The 21,957-nt window shown below is 39.2% G+C and overlaps 1 protein-coding gene and 1 long non-coding RNA gene across 2 annotated transcripts in view; one reads left to right on the top strand and one right to left on the bottom strand.

Moving 5' to 3' along the window:
* LOC113028107 (uncharacterized) overlaps positions 1-21,957 on the top strand; it is a 460,838-nt gene that overhangs the window by 430,949 nt on the left and 7,932 nt on the right. The gene's annotated exons all lie outside the window — the stretch shown is intronic.
* scn4aa (sodium channel, voltage-gated, type IV, alpha, a) overlaps positions 1,997-21,957 on the bottom strand; it is a 33,250-nt gene continuing 13,289 nt past the window's right edge. Inside the window, exons 2-27 of the mRNA XM_026178172.2 lie at positions 21,158-21,458; positions 20,844-20,962; positions 20,674-20,763; positions 20,463-20,591; positions 19,849-19,940; positions 19,440-19,730; positions 19,268-19,331; positions 18,959-19,100; positions 18,651-18,848; positions 16,736-16,906; positions 16,418-16,547; positions 15,697-15,935; positions 15,438-15,611; positions 14,974-15,330; positions 12,290-12,772; positions 11,688-11,729; positions 11,488-11,611; positions 11,217-11,371; positions 10,929-11,102; positions 10,707-10,829; positions 9,444-9,725; positions 9,306-9,359; positions 8,937-9,074; positions 8,672-8,776; positions 8,161-8,431; positions 1,997-8,063 (exon numbers count right to left, since the gene is read on the bottom strand). Of these exons, the coding sequence (XP_026033957.2) occupies positions 6,772-8,063; positions 8,161-8,431; positions 8,672-8,776; positions 8,937-9,074; positions 9,306-9,359; positions 9,444-9,725; positions 10,707-10,829; positions 10,929-11,102; positions 11,217-11,371; positions 11,488-11,611; positions 11,688-11,729; positions 12,290-12,772; positions 14,974-15,330; positions 15,438-15,611; positions 15,697-15,935; positions 16,418-16,547; positions 16,736-16,906; positions 18,651-18,848; positions 18,959-19,100; positions 19,268-19,331; positions 19,440-19,730; positions 19,849-19,940; positions 20,463-20,591; positions 20,674-20,763; positions 20,844-20,962; positions 21,158-21,409 (5,691 nt within the window). The 5' untranslated portion in view covers positions 21,410-21,458 and the 3' untranslated portion in view covers positions 1,997-6,771. The remainder of the gene's footprint in view (positions 8,064-8,160; positions 8,432-8,671; positions 8,777-8,936; positions 9,075-9,305; positions 9,360-9,443; positions 9,726-10,706; positions 10,830-10,928; positions 11,103-11,216; positions 11,372-11,487; positions 11,612-11,687; positions 11,730-12,289; positions 12,773-14,973; positions 15,331-15,437; positions 15,612-15,696; positions 15,936-16,417; positions 16,548-16,735; positions 16,907-18,650; positions 18,849-18,958; positions 19,101-19,267; positions 19,332-19,439; positions 19,731-19,848; positions 19,941-20,462; positions 20,592-20,673; positions 20,764-20,843; positions 20,963-21,157; positions 21,459-21,957) is intronic.

Genomic DNA, 21,957 nt, shown 5'->3' on the forward strand with positions numbered 1-21,957 from the left:
TTTTAAACATGTAATTCCTTTTTAAAAAAGACCATTTACAAGACACAGTATGCAAAAGAAGATACTATACTCTGCAAAAGTCGTTGAGACTTTTCAACCCTTTTTATTTGTTTGTTTGTTTTGTTTCCAATGAGTCAAATATGTCTTTAGCAGTGGTCTTTAGCAACAATTATCCAGGCTTGGACTAAAGTTTCTACAGTTTTTAAACCACTCAACACTCAACTATGAATCATTCCAGCATAAAAATGGCACCTATTGAAATTGATGAACTAGTTCACAAGCAAATTGGCAAAGAACCTATTTTAAATGGTCTCTTCAGAACGAAAACCCCAATTTATAGAGAGCTTTTACCAGAAAGCTAGCATATTTTGGCATGGTGTGCAGTGTATCCTTAAAGAAATGAGGTAACTGGAAAAGTGAAGGACAGAAGAAGAAGTGGCGATATATAGCAATATATATCTGTGGTAAATTAGCAGTAACTGAAAGTTATGTATGAAAAATAACAGAAAAAAACCCTACCAATTACCTGAAACAGGGCCTGAGAGATAAACCTGGCCCTTAAGTTTTGTATAGCAGAAAAGTGTGAAGAAATGACTATCAGGTATCAGTAACTAACTACCTGTAATCATTTATATTTAACCGATTACAGGGAACTTTTATATGCTCATCATTCTAACCAGGCTTGTAGTATTATAGCATTCTCCTCATGTTTAATCTGTTTCTGCTGTCTGTCTTGCAAAAATCAGGTATTTTATAAGTAGTTTGTCTAATGTCTGAATTTTTAATTATGAATGAACGTTGACTCACATCTAACTTGCCAAATTTTGTGAGTTCAAGTGAAAATAGCAGGCTTTTTTAGACTTTAGTTAGCCTAAAGTCTAATTGTAAACCAAAGCCTCCTTTTGGGCATAAATACCCAGTGGTGTTAGACAGAAAACCGTCTGTGTGACTGTCATTTGTTACAGGATGGTTTGGTTAGTTGCACTAATACATGCAGTGGTGGTTCTTAAAACTAGATGGAGATTTTAAAAAACACAATGTTGTTGTTTTGGGGGGATTGAATTGCAAAGACACACAAACTTCTTTAGTCTTCTGCCAATAAAGGCCATGCCAGTCCCCTCTCTGTGCCTCGAGTCACACAAGCTCAACTAATGGGTAAGAGTTGGAGGATTGTTTACTCTTTTATAAGTTATGAACTTATGAAAAAGAACAAAAAAATAAAGGTACTGTTGAATTAAACTCAGCTCAAAACACCTGATCATCTCAGTCTTTGTTCATTTTAGTCCTTCTTACTACACACAAATTTGTCAACCCGACAAGCATCAGGAAGCTTTAACACAGGCGTGTTTTGGGAGTGCTTGGCTAAATGATATTAAAATGATGTGCATAGCAATAAATGTTCTAAACTTCTGAATGCCACCCATGTTATAATGGTATAAAACTAAAACTAAGACTGAAACTAATAAAAAACTAAACTGAAACGACCAAATCAGCTCTGGAAACTAACTGAAACTAAAGTGAACTGAAAATAAAAAATGGAATATACAGTAAAATAAATAAACAAACTAAGAAAAATATAAACCTATAAATAATAAATATATTTGAGAATGAGAATTGTACGAACACAACATACAATGCCATTATGTGGCTCGGTACATCCCCCAAAGAGCTTTTAGCTTTGCTGTGGACTCTCAATCTTGTTATGCAACATAAAGCTGCAGTCAAGAGTGAAGTTTTCAGGTCAGTCAAGCTGATCTCATTTCCCTAATTTTTAAAGCTGATAAACTCCGCACAGCAGAGTCCTCGATTTTTGCGTACAGTGTGGATTTTTATCACCTATCACAGTCTGTAAGGAAGAGATAAAAAGCTTCTTTCAAGAAATATGTAATAACTAGAAATGCTGTACCTCTCCTAAAAGAAAAGAAATATTTCCAAAAAGATTTGCAATGTTTAGGATGTCGAACCTTCACATTTTTATAAGAAATGGTGGCTGCAATTGTTTGCAAAGCTGATTTATTTAATCAATCAAAAGTAAAATGCAAGCACAAAATCTACAAAATTAAATGTCATTTGGTGTTTGGCTCTTAATTGTGACAGATCTATTTACAGTTTTCTAATTATTTGACGTAAAAATTCTGGATTAATCCTACTTGTTAAAAAAATGTTGCCAACCTCAACCAATTTGGTTTACTAGACATTAGGGCCTGAAGAAAAAAACAACCAAAAAAAGAGTAGCATTGAAAACCAGGTGGCAAGAAAACAGTCACTAGAAACATGCATTTGCAGAGGTGATCTCTAGCTGGGTGATGCAGAATGAAATGACATGAAATGCAAATAAATCAAAAATCCCATCGTCCCACTCCATGACAGAAACAGGGTGCTTTTTAATCTACTGACACTCATGCTTGAAAAAGTCAGTGAATGCATATTTTTCAACATAGAACCTGCTATTAAGTTAAGGCCTCAATTAATCCCCTGTTAATAAAAATGGTTTGACTGTAAAAAAACAAAACAAAAAAAACACACTGCACATGTTTAACAGTTGTAAGTTGTTTTTGAGGAGGTTAAAGTAGAGCTCTCGAAGTGTTGCTCCTTAGTGATGAGGCTTTTTTAATGTGCTTTTTCTTACTCATTAACCTACATTTCTTATAATTATGCAAAAAGATGGACACTCATAGACATAGAGATTAATGTAAAGCATAGTTCATTAAAAAGTCTGACTATAGTGGCTTTTTTAAAGAGTAAAAAGTCACTACATTATGTTCTCTTGGTTGTTTTCCATCTTCAGTTTTTAGTGTTGCTGTCAACCTCTCCACCAGCAGAGGGCTACAGTGCATCAATGCAATTTCACAGACAAGACAAAGTAGTAACTGACAAGTGATCGCACAGCCTACTTTTCTTTACAATAACTGTTTTATTCTAACAACATAGTTTTAAAATAACAAAATGATATAAATGTACATTTCAGAAGAAAAAAAGAAAAAAGTATGTACAAGCAACATTGTAGGTGATTGTAGGTTGTACCAGCAAAGCTCCCCATGTGTCTTTTCCTCCAGTAGAAATGTAAACAAAAAGAGGACACTGTCTTGTGAATATGACTGTCCCATGAGAGGACACTATAGCTGAGTGGTGCAGCGGTGTCTCAGTCTCACATAGGAGTTCGGATGGTCACGTTACAGTCTCCTGACAGGAAAAACTGCCATGCTGTAGCAGCAGGATATGACAAGAGAGACCCCTTGTGGAGGAAACATTCATAATTTATGTACCTTCTCCAAAGATGAAATTGGAACAGTGTCAAACTCAATGAAAATAGACATGTTATTGCTTATTGTTAAAAAAAACAAGCTAGAAAACTGTAAAAGTGCATATGTTATTCATGTATATACAGTACTGTGCAGAATGTAAAGGGGCATCTGATCAGATATCAACATCATTTTGTGAGTCGAGAACTGCATGAAGAGAAAAAATAAATCCACAAAACAGTCAAGGAAAGTCTTTAGGATGCTTGGGACAACCTACCTGTGCAAATTAAAATGAAAAAATAAAATAATAATAATAATAATAATACTGCATGACGAAGTACCAAAGAGGAGTGGTACCGTTCTCGAAATAAATTATATTCACAAAGAGTGATTTTATTTGATTTCTTTCTGTGTTTACTGCACTTTAAATGAAGTTTATTGCTAAATTTAAAAAATATATGTTTATATGAAATTACTTTTAAAACTGCCTGCAAGTTTTACACAGTACCATATATTTAAAGTAAGACATCATAATTTCTATTAAGACTTAGACAAAAGCAAGAGAATTAACATGTTTATATGACTAGATCCACTGCAGGTTTTCTTGTAAATTTGTAAAAAGATCTGATTAACTACATTTTGGAAAGTGGCACATGTTTTTTTTTTTTTATTCAACCATTCAATGTGTGTGCCTTGCATCTTGTGATCTAACCTGAGACGAAACTTCCTTTTAATGCACAGCGAGTAGGTATGTGCTTAGCAGTTCTCTAATACAGCCACATTAACATAAAAACATCACATTGTAAGTTTACAGACAGCGTTCAAACCTGAATGCTGAAAGGGAAATCCAGCTATGAAATGGCCAAACATGGCTGATTTAGGTTTTGAGAACATCTGATATCTGAAGGGACCAAAAAATATAAATATAAACATGCATACAGTATGTAAGTGGGAAATAACCTTTGAAATCATTCAGTGGAGTGCAGTGAACTGCTCTTATTTGACTTGGAGGGACATAAATAGTGCAATATAAACTGGGCCTGCCTGAATGAGCCTGTTAGGAACAGATGCTAACTATATTAGCCACACCATGTGGGTTTAGTTAACCCCATTGTTAACTAATAAGTAGTTTCACAGAAAGAGAGGGACAATGAGATCCAGAGACTCTATTTTATAGCAATTTATTTACCTGTGTACAAAACAGATTCCCCATAGAAAGTCATCTGGTACCTAATTAATAATAAAACACTAATATTAGTCTTTTATACTCTTTACCTTTTGATAACATGAATTATGATTTTTTTGTTTTATTTTGTATTTTCTTTGCTTCTTATATATTGAGATAATACTTGTTCCAGTATTATTAATTTGTCTTAGTTGAGTTTTAGTTTATGTTTCGTCTATGTCTCCTGATATGAGTCTTTTCCTGTCCCCTGTGAAGTCTGTCATTTGTAATGTCTTTGTGTTCACGTTGTCAAGCTTGTCTTGTCTTGTCTACGTTCTGTTGTTTCCTGTTTTACTTTGAAGGGTCTGGTGTTCCATGTTCAGTGTGTTTAGTTGTACTTCCCCTGTTGCATTCAGATTCAATTGTGTCAGCTCATTATCCCCAGGTGTTTTCACTTCCCTCATTATCATTATCCTGTGTATTTAGGTCCTCTGTCGTTCTCTGTTCCGTGTCGGGTTATCTGTTTGTCTAGCATCATGGACTTCAAGTCACAGGATTATTTTCAAGCTTTGGTTTATGTTCATGTTTTTCATCATAGTTTTTGCAATCCATCTGTTCTGATTCACGTTCATGTGAATCAGCTATTGTTAGCTTATCTCAATTTAGGTTTTGCCTTTGTTTTTCTTTCTGTTTTTTTTTTGTTTGTTTGTTTGTTTTCTTCCCACTAGAAATTTACCATAAAACAGATTCTAGTCCACAATAATGTTTCAGCCTACAGTAAAGTCTAGCATATTTTTATTGGATAAAAAAGGTTAAAATAAATATTAGATCTTGTATTTCTGTTAAACTGAAAGAAATCATATCTTACTGTTTCATTATTTTTGAATTGTGCATTAAATCACAATTTTCCTTGACCAATTTTGTTAAGTTTTATGTTTCTATGAAGGAAACATTGAGGGGTGTACGACAAGGTATGTTCAGACTTAAACCAGAGATTTTAGTGTCACTAAAACCTCTTTTAACCCGGATAGGTTAGGTATAATTAGCTGTAAGTGTTGTGTTTTCAAAAGTTCTTTTAATGAAATATGATTCTGAGCTGAGAGAATATTATTTTAATACCAGCTGAGCCACAGACTATTATTAGCATAATACCCCAGTCTAATTGCAACAGCGCAAACTCCAAGCTTCGCATTGCCACGAGAATTAGCACACGTTAATTTGATGATGCATGAAATGTATATGTACGATTTCATGTTTATTCCATCATTATCGTTCATCAATATCATGATGAAATATAGTTTGAAGTTTCAGACCTCCTATGTGTAACTGACGAGAATGGTAAAACACATATATTCATGTGGATTTACAACATTAGCAGTTTTCTGGTGTGTTCTTCTCATCATATTTTTTTTTATTTTTGTTTGATTTTGCCTCCTTTTCCTCCCTACTGATGCAAGGAAATTTGTTTATTTTGTGTAGAAGAAAGCATCAAATTTCCCTGAGCCTGAAACAGAAAACTGGGGTTAACAGAGAAAGTTGGTTACCAACTTTCTCTGTTAACTTGTGAACCACCACCACCAACTGAACTCATTAAAACTGAACTGAACCTTAAAACTGAACCTGTAGGTTTTGTCAAGGCAGTTAACGCGCACTTTTGCACACAAAAACCCTGTTATTTTGAACCTGCTTGGCAGTACACACTTCAGTTTCACTTTCAATACCCATGTTACGGTTCGGCGTTGGCAGTGTATTGTTTTAGGCGTTTTGTTTTGGCGTGACTGTTATGTGTTTCCTGTTTTACTTTGAAAGTCTGTGTTATCTTAGTGTTCAGTTTACGTTTCCTTGTCTCGTCAGGTCTAATTTGCCCCAGCTGTGTTTCCCTCCTGTGGTCCATTCCCTAATTGCTCCTTCTATGTATTTAAGCCCTGTGTTTCTGTATGTCATGGTTGCGATCCCCCCCCCCCCCCGCCGCCGTTGTAAATAGTTTGGCGCCTTGTGTTTGGTGATGTAAATAAATGTCGTATCTTGCTTTAAATGTCGTTTTGGGATTATTTTTGTGGAAGCCCGTATTAGTTTTTTCTCGTGTGTTTTTGCCTTATTTTTATTTTCCTGCGTTGCACCCCGGTTGCCTAGGCCGGGGTGTAACAACCCAAGAAAATTAAATGTAGCATGAAAAAAAAGAGGAATAGATTCTTAAGTTTAGGGATAAAAACTGCATTCGAAACATCAGTTAGACTCTTCTGTATCTAGAGTTAAAAAGCATATCAGCAACACTTATACATTAACAAGAACAGTTTCCATCACTGTTAAAAAAAAAAAAAAAAGAATAGAGGGAAGAGACAAATAATTATATTGTGCAGTTTACTATACAACTGACTCTGTCAGGTTTTCTTGTAGAGTCAAGAGGTGTTGGTTGGGGGCAGAATGCAATAAAACCTCATTAGTGACTTCTACAGGAACAACGACAATATTTTGCACGGGGGTTTCTGGACAGCACCGTGCCTCTCTGTAATGTGACATTGCCTCAGGATTAGAGGGCTGTTGTCTTGCCAAAGTTTCTAAAGCTGCTTGCTCCATTTCCTCAGCAAGCTCTGCATTACTCCCATAGAGAACCCCTAACCTTCGTGCAATCAACCCTTTTTTTTCTGGTGGATCGTCACCTTCTTTCTTTCTCCCCATCTTCTTAGATCGATGCATAAAAGCTGCATGGCATAAGCAGCGCCTCAGAAGATGGCTGCGGTAAGCCCTCTGAATAACCACAGCGGCCCTCTGCTCTTCTTTGTGGCGCACCGTTGTGATAACTGGTGCAAAGGTGTCTTTGCTATCCTTAAATTTTTCCTCAGTGCTATTCCGTATTGCTTCCATCTCCACTGTGTTTCCCAAGATCAACTGAGTGACAGCCATCAACACATCCAAGTAGTGGATCTTATCTCCAGCAACCAAGGGGAGATCCATTTCGATCAGCTGGAACAGGTTGGGTTTGGCAACCTTCAGTGGCTCCTGCAAGGTATCACAAAAATCTGAGAGCTGGCTATACTCAATAAACTGAGTTCCATCAACGTCAAATTTCTCCCATGTCTCATTGAACATCTCAAAGTCGTCCTCACTGAGTGGATCGCTGCTTTCCTCCTGAGCCACATTGAAGTTCTCTAAGATGATCGCAATATACATGTTGACCACCACCAAGAATGAGATGATGATGTAACTGCAGAAGAACACCATGCCCATGCCAGGGCTTCCACAGTTGCCCTTTACATTCGTGCCAGGATGCTCAAAGTCTGGATCACAGTCTGGAGGCTCCCGGTTCAGCATTGGAAGTAGAAGTCCATCCCAGCCTGCAGATGTTGTAATCTGGAACAAGCAGATAATGCTTCCTCCAAATGTTTCAAAATTAAATATATCATCAATCCCAGCCTCCTTTTTGACATAGGCAAAATTTGACATCCCAAATATAGAGAAGATGAACATATTGAGGAAGAGCAGGAGACCAATATTGAATAGAGCAGGTAGGGACATCATCAGGGCAAATAGAAGCGTCCGAATGCCCTTAGCTCCTTTAATAAGACGTAGAATCCTGCCTATCCTGGCCAGTCTGATCACCCTGAAAAGAGTTGGTGACACAAAGTACTTCTCAATTAGGTCTGAGAGCATTGTACCTGAAAGAAAACACACAGAAAAGCAACAATGTATCAATATATCTGCTGGACCAAATTAGCAATTCACAGCTGTACTTTTAATTCATTAATTACCCACCAGCTATTGACAAGATGACCACGACAAAATCAAAAATGTTCCATCCATTGGTGAAGTAGTACTGCCGCAGGGCAAAGACCTTCAACACACACTCTCCAGTGAAGACCACAATGAAAGCCACGTTTAACTTAAAGAGGAAATCCTCTTTCTCTGCACTTTGGTCATCTGTTTCCACCATCATGGACACCATATTGAGGCAAATGAGGACCATAATGAAGATGTCAAAGAATTGCTGACTGATGAAGTCAAACACTATGCCCTGGATTAGGTTCTGTAAAGGAGAGGAAGCAAATCGAGAGCAGTGAGGAACAGAAATACAAATCCAGGAAAGTCATTTGGCCTGTTAACACAAGTAGTGTGCAGAAAAGGTGAACATAGCCACGTTATGCATGCCAACGTGAAGCATCATTACTTCTGATGATGTCATTCATACATGCAAGTTTTCCAGTCTTGGACTGATCAACATAAAGCATTGCTAATACAGAAAACTAAAATAATCATAATGTCTTACCGTTGGACGAGGAATTGGCTTCTGTGGCTTCTTGGAACCAAGTTTCTTCATGGCTTCATAGTACTTTTTCTGTTCATCAGTCATAAAGATGTCTTCATCTCCAAAGTGCGGAAAAAGCAGAATTCAAACGTAATTATAGGAATTTAAATAATGTCACAAGTCTATGTGGTTTAAAGTTATAAAATTGTACACTTGAAAATAGGAAAGAAAACACTCAATGCTTTTGCACAGGCACTATTTCAGATGAACAAAGTCTTATACTTATCTTTTTCTTTTGCTGACTAAAGTTATCAATAATGACCCCAATGAAGAGGTTAAGTGTGAAGAAAGAGCCAAAGATAATGAATATGACAAAGTACATGTACATGTAGAGGTTGATTTCGTAGGATGGTTGCTCTTCCACCTAAGTAGAAAAAATACAGGTGAATAAATGCCTAATCATCATCATTTGCTCAGTTACAGGTTGGAAGATTTTCTTCATTTGATTCATCGGATATTTTATAATGTCAGATTGCAATGCATACATGCTCTTCTAAGGAAATAATTGTAATTGGACTCATAGTCGCAATTTATTGCCCCAGATGAGGATTCCTTTATGCAGCTCACCAGAACTTCAAAGACACAAAATCATTACCTCTCTTGAGTCGACAGCAGCATACATGATGTCCATCCAACCTTTAAAAGTTGCCTGCAGTCAGTGAAAACATTTATTTAAAATATGTATCAGTAAATATGACTACTAATTTTCTTTAACTCAAACAAAACACCTCACCACTTGAAGTAGGGACAGGTAGCCTTGTCCAACATTGTCATAGTTGACTTTCATGTTGACCCAGCGGGCCTCCTGTGTCGCTTCTTTGATGGCCATGCAGTCGCTCCGGTTATTGACTTCAGTGATGGGGAAAAGCTCCTCCGATGTGGTGTTGATGCAGCGGTAGAACTTCCCAGCAAACAAATTAACTCCCATGATGCTGAAGATGAGCCAAAAAATCAGACACACCAGTAGCACGTTGAAGATGGAGGGAATTGCTCCAACGAGAGCGTTTACCACCACCTGCCCCACAAGACAAGACTCTGTTTAGAACTTTGCAATAGATATTCAGATTTATTCAATAATTTATTCAGCTGTAAGACCTGAAGTACTGTGCAAAAGCACCCCACATTTCTCTGTAATTTGTTAGCAAGATGGGAAATAGGTGGAGCAATTTATTGAAAGGTGCAAATATTCATGAGAGCACAGTATGTAAGTCACAAACAGAGTTTTTAGAACCCTAACAAGATTTCAAGTCAATATTTGGCATTGCCACCTATTTTCTATATTGTAGTCTGAGCTTTCTTAGGCAAGTTTTATTCTGTTTCCTAAAAGGAGTCCTCTGGTCTAGTTCTCCAGGCTTCTTGACTTTTGTTTCGTTCTCTACCAAAATGATCCCAGACTGCATGTCATGTTTTATAGACTCAGCTAAAGAAAAGAGAACATTATGTGCTTTTGCAACAGGCTGCTAGAAACAAAGTGCTTAAAGATACAATTCAAATTGGTTCTTGGCTAAACTGTTATTTGCTGACACACAATACTGATCGGGTACAAGAACCTGACTGAAAATGAGTGAAAAAGCAGCTAATGTCCAAAGAAAAGCTTTGAAAGATCTTCAGAAACAAAGGAAAACTTGCTCAAAAACACTTTAAAATAACAAGAATGTCTGACTCCTTGGAAAGGAAAAAAGAAAAGAAAGAAATGAGTGGTGGTTCAAGACTTTTGCACAGGGCTACAACAATAATCTTACTTAAGTGAATGCATTGATTAGTTAGTCAACTGACTCCGGGAAACTCACCTCAGTCACCTCTGTTACAGCAGCTGTGGTTTAAGCATGCATTCAACAAACACAGTTGGACAAAGCCAGGCAAATTAGTACAAGAGTGCATCAAACATGACAGGTTTGCATCTTCTAAATCAGTGTTAACCATTCAAAATATTATAATGTTAACATTAAGTATTACAAATTCCATATGAAACAAGCATTAGCAGCCAATAACTTACCCTCATCCCTTCAAATCTTGATAGTGCGCGAAGAGGCCTTAGTGCTCTGAGGGTTCTGAGGGATTTGATTGGCCCAAGGTCAGAGTAGCCCATCCAGTTGGCAACTAAACTAATCAGGGAAATCTGTAGCAGAATCAAAACATTTCCCATTCAAGTGCTATCACAAAACCTTTCTGGCATAGGAGATGTATTATCACATACAGGGCAAGCAGTGAAACTTACATCTACAATGAAAAAGTCTAGCCAACACCAGGCATTGGTGAAATAGGTCTTGAAGCCATATGCAACCCATTTAAGGAGCATCTCGATGACAAATATGTAGGTGAAAATCTTGTCAGCATACTCCAGAATTATCTTGATCGTTCGGCGCTTTTCTATGTATATATCTTCAAAAGCCTGCCAAAAGAAAACATTATCTACCTAGATATGTGTCATGACAGGATCAGTGTCTTAACGCTATCATAAAAAGGTCATCGTTTCTAAATTTGTTGCTGTTATGACAACACTCACAAGAGCTCCACTGCTGAGGAGGATCATAAAGATTATGAAGGTTTCAAACCAATCATGCTCCACAATAGTAAAGCAGGTCTTGCGGAGGTTCCACCATTTTTTGCCTTTGTCTTGGGTGATGTCCACCATCAGACATGGCCAGCGCGTCACACAGTCTGAGAAAAGTGGAAAGGTTTGCGATTACCTCATAATGTCAGATTACAGAATGGCTACTGAAAAAGACTTCTGTGACTTTTTAGTTTTGCTTATTTAATAAAATTGTTGTTCATACTGTCAGTGAAGCACGCCTCTGGCTCCAGTGGCTCTGGCTCTTCTATTTCCGGTTCAGGCTCAGGTGGTCGATAGTCTGCTGTGCTGCATACTGAAGAATCTTCACTATTCCAAGCACCCATCAGCTAGACAAGAATCACAGTTAAAGTTCAGATGCAAATGCCTTATGCAATCACACAGATGAAAATACTGTTAACTCACTTTGATATTTCCTGGGATACTAATTTGATCTTTCACATTTTCCTGAAACAGCAGACGAACAGAAAACAAACTTTATTAAGCGTTCATAGGAGTTTGAGAAACATCCAGCACACAAGTTTATTGTGCCAAAAATACATTATGGGGATCCTGGGAGCACAGACAAATCCCTTTGAGGTTACGTCAGGAACAACATCCGGTATTATTTATTTTGAGAATAATTATTTTCTTTGCTGCCTTATTTCCAACAGTTACAAAAATATATATATTCTGATGATAGTTAGGATTTATTTTAATGTTTGGTAAATTTCCTAATACAAAGTTCCAATACATGTTTAAGCTATGTTACCAGTTTGTTAACCAAAGTCGAATTTTACTTATGCTGGATATATATTTCCTGATTAATTGAATTTTAGCTGCAAATTTGAAAACAAAAAAGTCAAGTTGGACTCGTGAATGAATGAATGAATGAATGAATTAACCAATACAATTTATCGTTGGTGGTCAAGAGCTGTTAAAATCTTATTTTGAGATGAATAATAGATCACAAGATGGCAATTATTTGAAATAAACTGTATAAGACTTTGGATAAGAAGTTTTCTTACGGTATTCTGCTGGCTATGTCCCTCATCTAAACTCTCAGAGTGATTATCATCATTGGAATCACTGGTTTCATCTTCATCATCCTCATCGTCCTCTCCCAGATTTTCAAAGTCTGACTCTCCCTGGGCAATTGGCACACTAAGACTAAACTCTCCATCCACAATAAATCCAGAAGGCCGGCCTTCAACTAGGCAATCTGATATCCCATCTGCCAGTTTGAAAGTCTGACTGGTGTCCAAATGGTTCATTTCAATTCCTTCCGTTTTAGGGTCGACGTCATCAGCAGGGCCCTCGTCAGGCTCCTTGGGCTTTCTGCCAAGAGTCCGCAAGATAGTTTGAATGATGAACGCTTTAAACCAGTCGATGAACCGTGTGATCCTGCCAATGGCAATCTGGAGATTGTTCATCTCTCCGTCATCTTCTCCTGCAGAAAGGTTGTCTCCACTGAACGAGCTGAGCAGTAAGGCCAAAAAGAGGTTCAGCACCTGAGTTCAAAGAGTAATGAAGGTAATTAACAGCTTCTTATTGTTCATTTTGTTTAGTGAAAATAAATATTTGACAGTCAAAGTGATGCCTAAAGAAGTGAGAATTAGGAATCATTACTCGACTGCAAAACAGTGATCAAGTTTATATCCAGTGATTAGTCAGTAAAACTGTACTAACTTTGCTGAACCAAACACAAGTTTGGAATAGCTCAAGCAGACATCATATACCATATTGTTCCTGTGACGTCACATCAGTAAATATTATGTTGTCTGCCTCCTGTCTCAGATGCAGCTATCTTTAGTTACTCAAACATGTTATTTGATTTCGCGGCTTCTATTTCCCAGGTTTAGCAGGAGATCATGGTTACATGGACTAGTGGGAATGCTCATCTCGTTTATTCCAGTGTCAGAGATGTCAATAAGAAAATAAAGCTGATGGACAATATGAGCTGCACAAAAACCAAACGCGACAATGAAAGATCGGAAATGGATTTGATGATCTTTGATGAGTGGAAAAAATAACTGTGGTAGAGGTTATAGTGTTTTTCAGGGTCATGTTCCTAGTCTCCTGGAATATAATTCAGGTGATTTGTCAGCTAATTCCATTAGCTTTGTACAGTTCCGGTAACCTGATGAAGTGAGACATTTCTTCCTTGTCTTAGAGGAACAGTGTGGCCTATAGGAAATGTACCCAGTCAATTTCTTGCTGCAAAATAGATTAAAATTAAAAAAAAAAATCTAAACATTTAAAACTCATTACTTTTGGTTTTATCTGAAGGCACAGCCAGCAGCTTGAGCTGATGTTATATTATCATTTGTTTAATAAAAACTATGCATAAAAGCTAGTGGTGATTTCATGCTCATTCAACTAAAGAAAATACTCTGCGTGATTCTCAGTTCAAAATAAGCCCCTCCCTCTGAGCCAAGTTTATTCTAATTGGCTGCCCATCTCACACAGAATGATCATCCACCATTCTAACGGTAATGTATGACATAAAATAAATAAAAACATAATAAGTCCCCTTTAAATCTTCTCTGCTCCATATGCTGTGGTGTTGATGGCTCAATATGATTACCTCTACATCGATTAGAGTTCAATCTGCTATCAAATGACTTCTCTTTTACACCCAGACGCACTGCCACCTGAGCTGTGCTCGCTCAGCTGTCCGCGTTTGTTCCATCAGTGGCAGCATGCTTACTTGAGCCGGATCTTAGCGCATACTCAAGGTCAAAACCACTGTTTGGTAGCTTAAGTCATTAGATTTAAATAGAAACCCCCTCCCATGAACCTTGTAAGTATATTATTTGCCTCATTATTAGAGAAAAAAGTGTACATTCATGTGTTAAGTAAGCATGCTCAGGTTTAACAGTGGGTAAGTAACTTTAAGATCCAAGAAGCCTCAACAATTTTGGCACAGCGTGCCTAACACAATACTTCAAACCTTGATGATGAGCCATTTCCTTTTCATTTCTATGAATAACCTGATAGGAAATGGATTTGGCTCTAGTCATTAAATATGATGCTGAAATGATGTCTGACAGTGATGGTCTGTATGGCCTTGTTTCGTGAGGCCAAGATAAAAAGGTCAGGGGGCAGCGTTTTCATGCTACAGACACTCAGAATTCTTCAGAAAGCATTACAAACCCTGAAGCCTCATCACTCTCAATCAGTTCAAAGGCTGTTCTGTTAAATTGTATATGTTGGACTGAAACAATCTCCTGGGAAATAAATGTCACTCTGACACATGTCATTCATCTAGATCCCCAGTTGGGCAATGAGTCCAATCAAACAACAAAAACTGCTCAGGAGCAGCTTGAGGAACATGAAAAATCTCAAAACACCCGTGAGAGGTGCCATAACAAGCCTGATCCATGGATACTATGCAACAACCCACAGAACACAGAGGATCTGAAGTCTCGAACCACAGGGGTGAGGAGGTCAGGTGATCCTGCACTGATGGGTCAAAATTTTCTTGGCTGCACGACTGGGGCATGCACGGTATAAGAGAGGTTGTTTTAATCTTTTGGCTGATCCGCATAAACAGTTCTTTCCTCCAGCTCCAACAAAAAAAAGTTTCACAAGTTTTTCCTTAACATACTCAAATATTTACTTCACAATCTCCTAGATGGATCACTGAAATAACTAAGACTTTCTTTCTTCAATCTTCAGTCTGAAGATAGCATGCAGTTGTTGGACTCACCACTAGGTTTCCAATGACCATGACCAACATGAAGACAACTAAACACATCCCAGTTCCGGCAACCTCCATGCAGTCCCACATAGTCTCGATCCACTCCCCACACAGGATGCGAAACACGATAAGAAATGAGTGGAAGAAGTCGTTCATGTGCCAGCGCGGCAATTCACAGTCCAAGGAGATCTTGCACACGCAGTCGTTGTAGTTCTTGCCAAAGAGCTGCATGCCCACGACGGCAAAAATGAAGACGATGATGGCCAGCACCAAAGTCAGGTTTCCTAAAGCCCCTACTGAGTTACCGATGATCTTGATGAGCATGTTGAGAGTGGGCCAGGACTTTGCCAGTTTGAAAACTCGAAGCTGTCACCAAACATGGGACAAAAATAAATAAAAACATTTAGTAATAGCAGAGCAGGTAATTCCACTGTGTTAAACTGATGCAAAGAAATTTAATCAGTGTGTCTCACCAGACGGAATGATCTGAGGACTGACAGACCCTGAACATTTGCCAGCCCCAACTCCACCAGACTGAGTGTAACAATGATGCTGTCGAATATGTTCCAGCCAACTTGAAAGTAGTAGTAGGGATCCATAGCAATAAGCTTGAAGACCATTTCTGCTGTGAAAATACCTGTAAAAACCTTTTAAAAAAAGATAAATGTTTTTTTCACCCCTTAAATCTGAGCAATGTCTTTAAAGTATTTTAAAATGTTAGGCAGCACATACCAGATTCCCCACTGACAGCATATAGTCAAACTCCGGGGTCATGGGGTAGTGCTCCATGGCCATGAAGAGGGTGTTGAGCACAATGCAGATAGTGATAGCCAGGTCAACAAAAGGGTCCATCACAACAAAGTATACTCGCTTTTTAAAGACCACCCAGGGGGTACAGCAGTCCCACTTCAGGAAAAGGTCAGCAAATTTGTACCAGCCAGGTGGGCATGGCCTCTGAGCCTCCTCCAACTCTAGAGAAAGAGGCAGAAAACAAAAGGTAATATTAAACCTCACTTAAACCTAAACTTTCAACCTAAAGTCCAAGTCTTGTTGCTTCAGGTTATAGCTGTGCTGAAATAGATCTAGCTTAACACCATGTTTGACAGGAATCTCTGCTACACACAATATATTTAGCCTCGTTATGATAAGCTCAAGACAACTCCACTGTATCGGCCTTGGATAAATTAATGAACAATGTTAACAACTGCTTGATAATCTTAGGAATTATTGCTCACACCAGAGCACCTAATGCTAAGCCTTGTGTATTTCTTCTTCACCCCCAGTGGCACCCGACACTTCCAGATGCCAGATTTCTCCACGCAGTATAAAAAAAAAACATTACCCCGAAATAGAGGTTATGTTGTTGTGCCCTCAGCTTACATTAATCAAAGCTAAACAACATATCCTAATTTTGTTAGTGTGATATCAATATTGTGTGTGTTTGGTGCTGTACCTTCCATGGCAGCTGCAGTGAGCACAGTCAGAGCACTAGCAGTTCTCTCTGCCATGCATGGTTCATCCAGTTGAAGCATGCTGTGAACGGAGCCCAGTGACTTCTCTCTGCATTCATAATCCATGGCAGACTGTAAAATAGCATAGCATAGCATAGAGTCTTTATTTAAACGCACTTTATATCCAACAATGTTGACCAAAGTGCTACAAATATAGTTTGAGAATTTCTCAAAACACATAAGTCAAGGTATGTAATTGCAGATGGACAAGGCAAAGGTTTTTAAAAACACTCATACAGGCACCACTAACTATAACTTACCTCGTTCATGGTAGGCGCTCTGATCATCAGACGTGGAATAATTCTCCCATTGCAATCTTTCACAATTTCATCACGGTCAAGGCTCTGTTCGTCATCTGCCAAATCAGACCCAGTGTGATGGCTGAGCGAGTTCTTGCTGGTTAGAGTGCCTTGGCTACCAAGCATCTTAGCCTGATTGGCAGAAGATAAGTCATTCAGTAAGAAGTCTTTGTTATTGCATTGGACAGTTTATAAAACCCTTTAAAAGATGGCTCGGCTGTAATTTTACAGTATAAAATATTACTTTATTATAATTTAGTACTGAATAGGTGACATTCCATGTCCCATCTGCTAGTCTTGGTAGCCAGGGATCGGTCCATCAGGGACACCGCTCCTGGCCACCATCCGGCTCACAATGCACCCGACCCCAACGGTGCCTCCTGCAGGAGATGGTCCTGCAGAAAGATGGGTCTTCCTGCAGGATGGGTTAGGAAGATGGCCACCAGACGCTTGCCCTCGGGCAAACTCTCCGGACCTGGCTCTAGAGTGGGGCCCTCGTAACCCTATCCTGAGCAGGGTGAACTGTTCCCTAGGTGTTCTTCTCATAGGGGTCTTCTGAATTGCTCTTTGTCTGGTCCCTCACCCAGGACCAATTTGCTATAAGAGACCCTACCAGGGGGCAGAAGCCCCTGGACAACATAGCCCCTGGGAGCCCTGGAACACAAAACTCCCTACACCATGATAAGGTAGCGATTCCCTACTCTCACCTATGGTCAACCAAAAAAAGAAATTGGAAAAGCTACACTACTGTGGGTAGTGACCGAAAGAACAAGATCGCGGATACAGGTGGCAGAAATGGGCTTCCTCCGAAGGGTGGATGGCATCTCCCTTTGAAATAGGGTGAGAAGTTCAAGGTGAGAAGTTCAGGGAGGAGATCAGAGTAAAGCCGCTGCTCTTCCACATCGAAAGGAGCCAGCTGAGGTGGTTCGGGCATCTGACAAGGATGCCTACTGGGCCCTCCTGGTTGAGGAGTTCCAGGCATGTCCCACAGGGAGGAGGCCCTGGGGCAGACCCAGGAAACACTGGAGAGATTATATCTCTCGGCTGGCCTGGGAACGCCTTGGTGTTCCCCCGGACAAGCTGGAGGAGGTGGCTGGGGAGAGGGAGGTCTGGGCTTCTCTGCTTAGGCTGCTGCCCCCGCAACCCAGCCCCGGTTAAGCAGAAGAAGGTGGAAGGATGGATGGATAATACTGAATAAAAAGAAGAAAACAAAGTTTTTACTATGAGCCATAGGATGGCAAAAACCAGTACTGGGATTTTGGCTAAAAGGCTTGAAGGTGAGACTAGTTTTGACCTGTAATAATACTCTAAACGTTTGAACACGTGGACAGCATGGGAAGTTATTGTAAAGTAATATAAATTTGGCAATGAGTCAGGGATTGCTGGGACACTAAATCCAAATAGTTGTGGTTAAAAGTGGTTGTTGTGGCACATATTTGTGTCTTATACACTTTGCATATTCAGTTTTATTTTGAATTTGATCCAGGCAAAGACCAATCTCTTCCAGTCATCCAGGAGGAATTTAGTGTTAATCAGTGCATTTTTCAGGAAGGAAAAAGCACCACGTCACAAGGCAAAGTAAATAATAGTTTGAATCTATGACCAAGAGTCTCCCTAGATCACATCCCTTGAAAAGCATCCGGTGCCAGAAAGAACTGCATATAAAGAAGGAGGTTCAACACTGTAAATACTGTCTCTGTGTATAAGTTTGATTTATTTGCCAATAATAGTCTTTGAAACTTGCATCAAAAATGCTTTTGATTGTTTTTGGAAAAAATAATAAATCAAGCAAATGGAACACAAATTTGTTTGCCATTTGTTTTAATCAGTTTTTGAACTAATTCTGATTTCAGTGTAACAGGCCGGTGCAAGTTACCTGCTCTTGATTCTTGACTTGCTCTAGTAGTCGCTGGAACTCCTCCTCTTTTTCGATGGCCTCTTGCCGAGTTGCCTGATTCTGTTCGTCATAAGCCATGGCTACCACAGCCAGGATAAGATTGATGAGGTAGAAGGAGCCCAGAAAGATAACGACTACAAAGAACATCATGTATGTCCTACCAGCTGCCCTCATGATCTGTTTTAAGAACAGAAAAGAAGCTACGAGGACTAAGGACAAATTTCTTCACAATACATTTTTAAAATTAAAGCATAAACTGCAATGAAGCAAATGAAAGAAGAGCCAACCAGCTGGAAAAGGTTCTCCCAGTAGTCCTGGGTCATGAGCCTGAAGAGGGCAAGGAAGGCCCAGCCAAAAGAATCAAAGCTGGTGTAGCCAAAGTTTGGGTTCCTCCCAGCCTTCATGCATGTGTATCCTTCGGGGCACTTCCTGTCAGCAGAGAAGAAAAGTTATCCAACTACATCTGGACTCCCAGCCTCCAAATCACACTTGCAACCTTTCTAAAACTTCAGTTAAGGCTCATGTCTGGACTGAAACTCCAGTACCCCAAATAAAAGACAAAATTAGCACTGTAGCATCTTTGTGGTGATACGCACCCAGCATCGGAGCTGTTTCCACAAATCAGAGCATCTTGGCTGCCTTCCAGAAAGTAGTGATTCTCTATAATCAACCAAAAAAAGAAATTGGAAAAGCTACACCTTTACACCACTGTGGACAATATTGATTTAAAATTACAGATGAAAAACTTAGAGATTAGATGAAAAATACCTGAGTTTTCAATATATTCAGTGAAATTGAAGGTGCTGTTGGTATATGTATCATTTAAGCCAATGGTGTCGTTGAAGTCCACTGTGTTATTGGATGAAGAGGTGCCGTTAAAGATTTCAAACATGGTGTCATTTGTTTGGATGGGCCATCGCACACATTTCTGTCGCAGGTTTCCCATAAAAAGCTGAAGACCAACGAGTGCAAAAACCGCAAGGGCGAAGACTGTCAGAATCATCACGTCCCCCATTTTCTTCACTGACTGGATCAAAGCAGCCACAATTGTTTTCAAACCTGACAAAACACAATTGATACATGAGTGGTCTATATTTGGAAGTCTCAAAAACCAGTAAAAATAATGTGTACTGAGTGGAGTTAAACTATTAGTGTTATATTAAAACAGAACGCATACCAGGAATCACAGTAATTGTTTTAAGGGCTCGAAGCACACGAAATGTCCTCAGAGCAGACACATTGCCGAGGTCAACGAATTCAGTGACGTAACTGGGAAAAGGCACAAACATATCAAGGAAATGGTTTCCGTGCCACCCGATGTAAGCAGAGGTCTCATCATAAAACATAAAAATAAAACAAAAACATTGGCAGCGGCCAGCGGTACTCTGTGTTTGTGTGTTTCCGATTTTTAATAGATACACCTGTGGTAATTTGAAAATCCTAGGTGACTTCCTTCTTGAATTATCACATTCACAAACTTGGGTGTCTATGTTGCCCACCCTCCCGGCAAGGTGACGACAATACCCCATCAGAATTTTACAGCCGAGGTGTAAAAAGGGAACCACACTAGCAGCTAATAAGACAGGTACACTGTTCTGATGTAATGAAGCAAATGGAAAAACATTTGGTTTTAGTCAATCTTTTACTAAAACCAAATGTCTTTGTTGGATAACCTTCAGTGGTTATATTGCACCAGCAAAAAGGGTGGAGTTCCTACTGTCATTTAAGTACTAACAACTATTTACCAAATGCATCTACATAGTTTAAATAAACACACAAGCAGATACTTACGCCATGCTGATCACCATGAAATCCAGCCAATTCCATGGATCTCGAAGGAATGTAAAAGATCCAACACAGAAACCTCGAGACAACACTTTAACTGTTGCCTCAAAGGTATAAATACCAGTAAAGACATACCTACAAAGAAAATAATCAGAATTAATTATCCAAACTACTGTGTGAGGTGTGACGTGTGAATAATCAGTGATGAGCTACTTACTCAACAGTTTTACTCCATGCTGGTGGGTTGCTCATTGTCATGAACACGCAATTCGATAGAATTGTAATCATGATGAACATGCTAAATAATTTAAGTCAGGATTAAGGAAGCGTACAAGAATACTGTCACACCATTCAAACTAAAATACACTCAATAAATCAAAAGGATATGAATGTATGAGAATTTTGATGGCTCCTCTCCTAACCAAACTAAAGGGGCTCAGAATGTAGCACGCCGGTTCTGCGTTGAACCTGAAGATCGTGTTTCCTTTGGTGATCACAATGAATGTCTGAAAAACACAAAATTATCTATGAAGTTTGTAATTTTTTGCACAAAAAACAACATTTCAATTAATTCTCTAAGAGACCCTGCATGGAGCTGCAATGACACATTTTAAGATACAGTCGAGTTTATTAGAGCCTGAGTGTGCAATGTGTTTGTGTGCTTCAGCAGAGCTTTTTCTTCCATGTGTGCTCATACTGACTTTCTGTGTTTCATAGAAGGGGTCTATGTCCTCCAGGGGTGTGTTGAGCAGCTCTGGTGGAGGGTCCCCAAAGATCATGGGCAGACCCTTGCCTGCCTCCAGATCAGCATTCGGGGTTGCTGGTTCCTCGTCATCAGCCTTTACTTCTGCTGCCTTTTTCCTTTCCTCCTCGAGCCTCTTGATCTTCGCCAGTGATTCCAGAGTAAAGGGGCGAAACGCATCGGTGCCTGGGGGAGGAAGCAGCAGCACCATCTTTGCATTGCGAAGGGATACCGCCTTGCCGGGGTTTCCCTAGAAGGAGCTGGTGGGAGGACAGTGAATGAACAGAGAGAATATAAAACAACCATAGATTTTTAAATAGGTCCAGGTGTCACATGCAGATAGGACATACAAAAACCTTCAACACAAAGCAAATCAAAACATGAGCTTTACAAATTTACATAACCCGTATAACATTGCCTTTTCTAACTAACAATATGCATCAGATGCCCAGGTGAACTCTTGTTTGTCTTGACTGTTGTGCATCTTGGGTTCTTGGGTCTGACTTCTTGTCCTCCTCGGCTGCTCTGTGCAGCTTGTGCAGTGCTATTTTAAGTGTCACTGAGCAGAGAGCCACTTTAAGGATGCTTCTAAAACTCATTCAGGTGGAACTTAAAAAGCAGTTTTGAATGGTTGCAATCAGCTCAAGCAGCCTCATCAGATCCACAATGTGATGCAGATGTAAACAATAACTAAAGGTTAAAGGTTGACTGAAACCTCAGTGTGTAGTTTAACAGTCTTGTGATTTATAAAACTGCTTC

The sequence above is a fragment of the Astatotilapia calliptera genome, chromosome 8 (genome assembly GCF_964374335.1).
Source record: "Astatotilapia calliptera chromosome 8, fAstCal68.1, whole genome shotgun sequence".
Classification (NCBI taxonomy): domain Eukaryota; kingdom Metazoa; phylum Chordata; class Actinopteri; order Cichliformes; family Cichlidae; genus Astatotilapia; species Astatotilapia calliptera.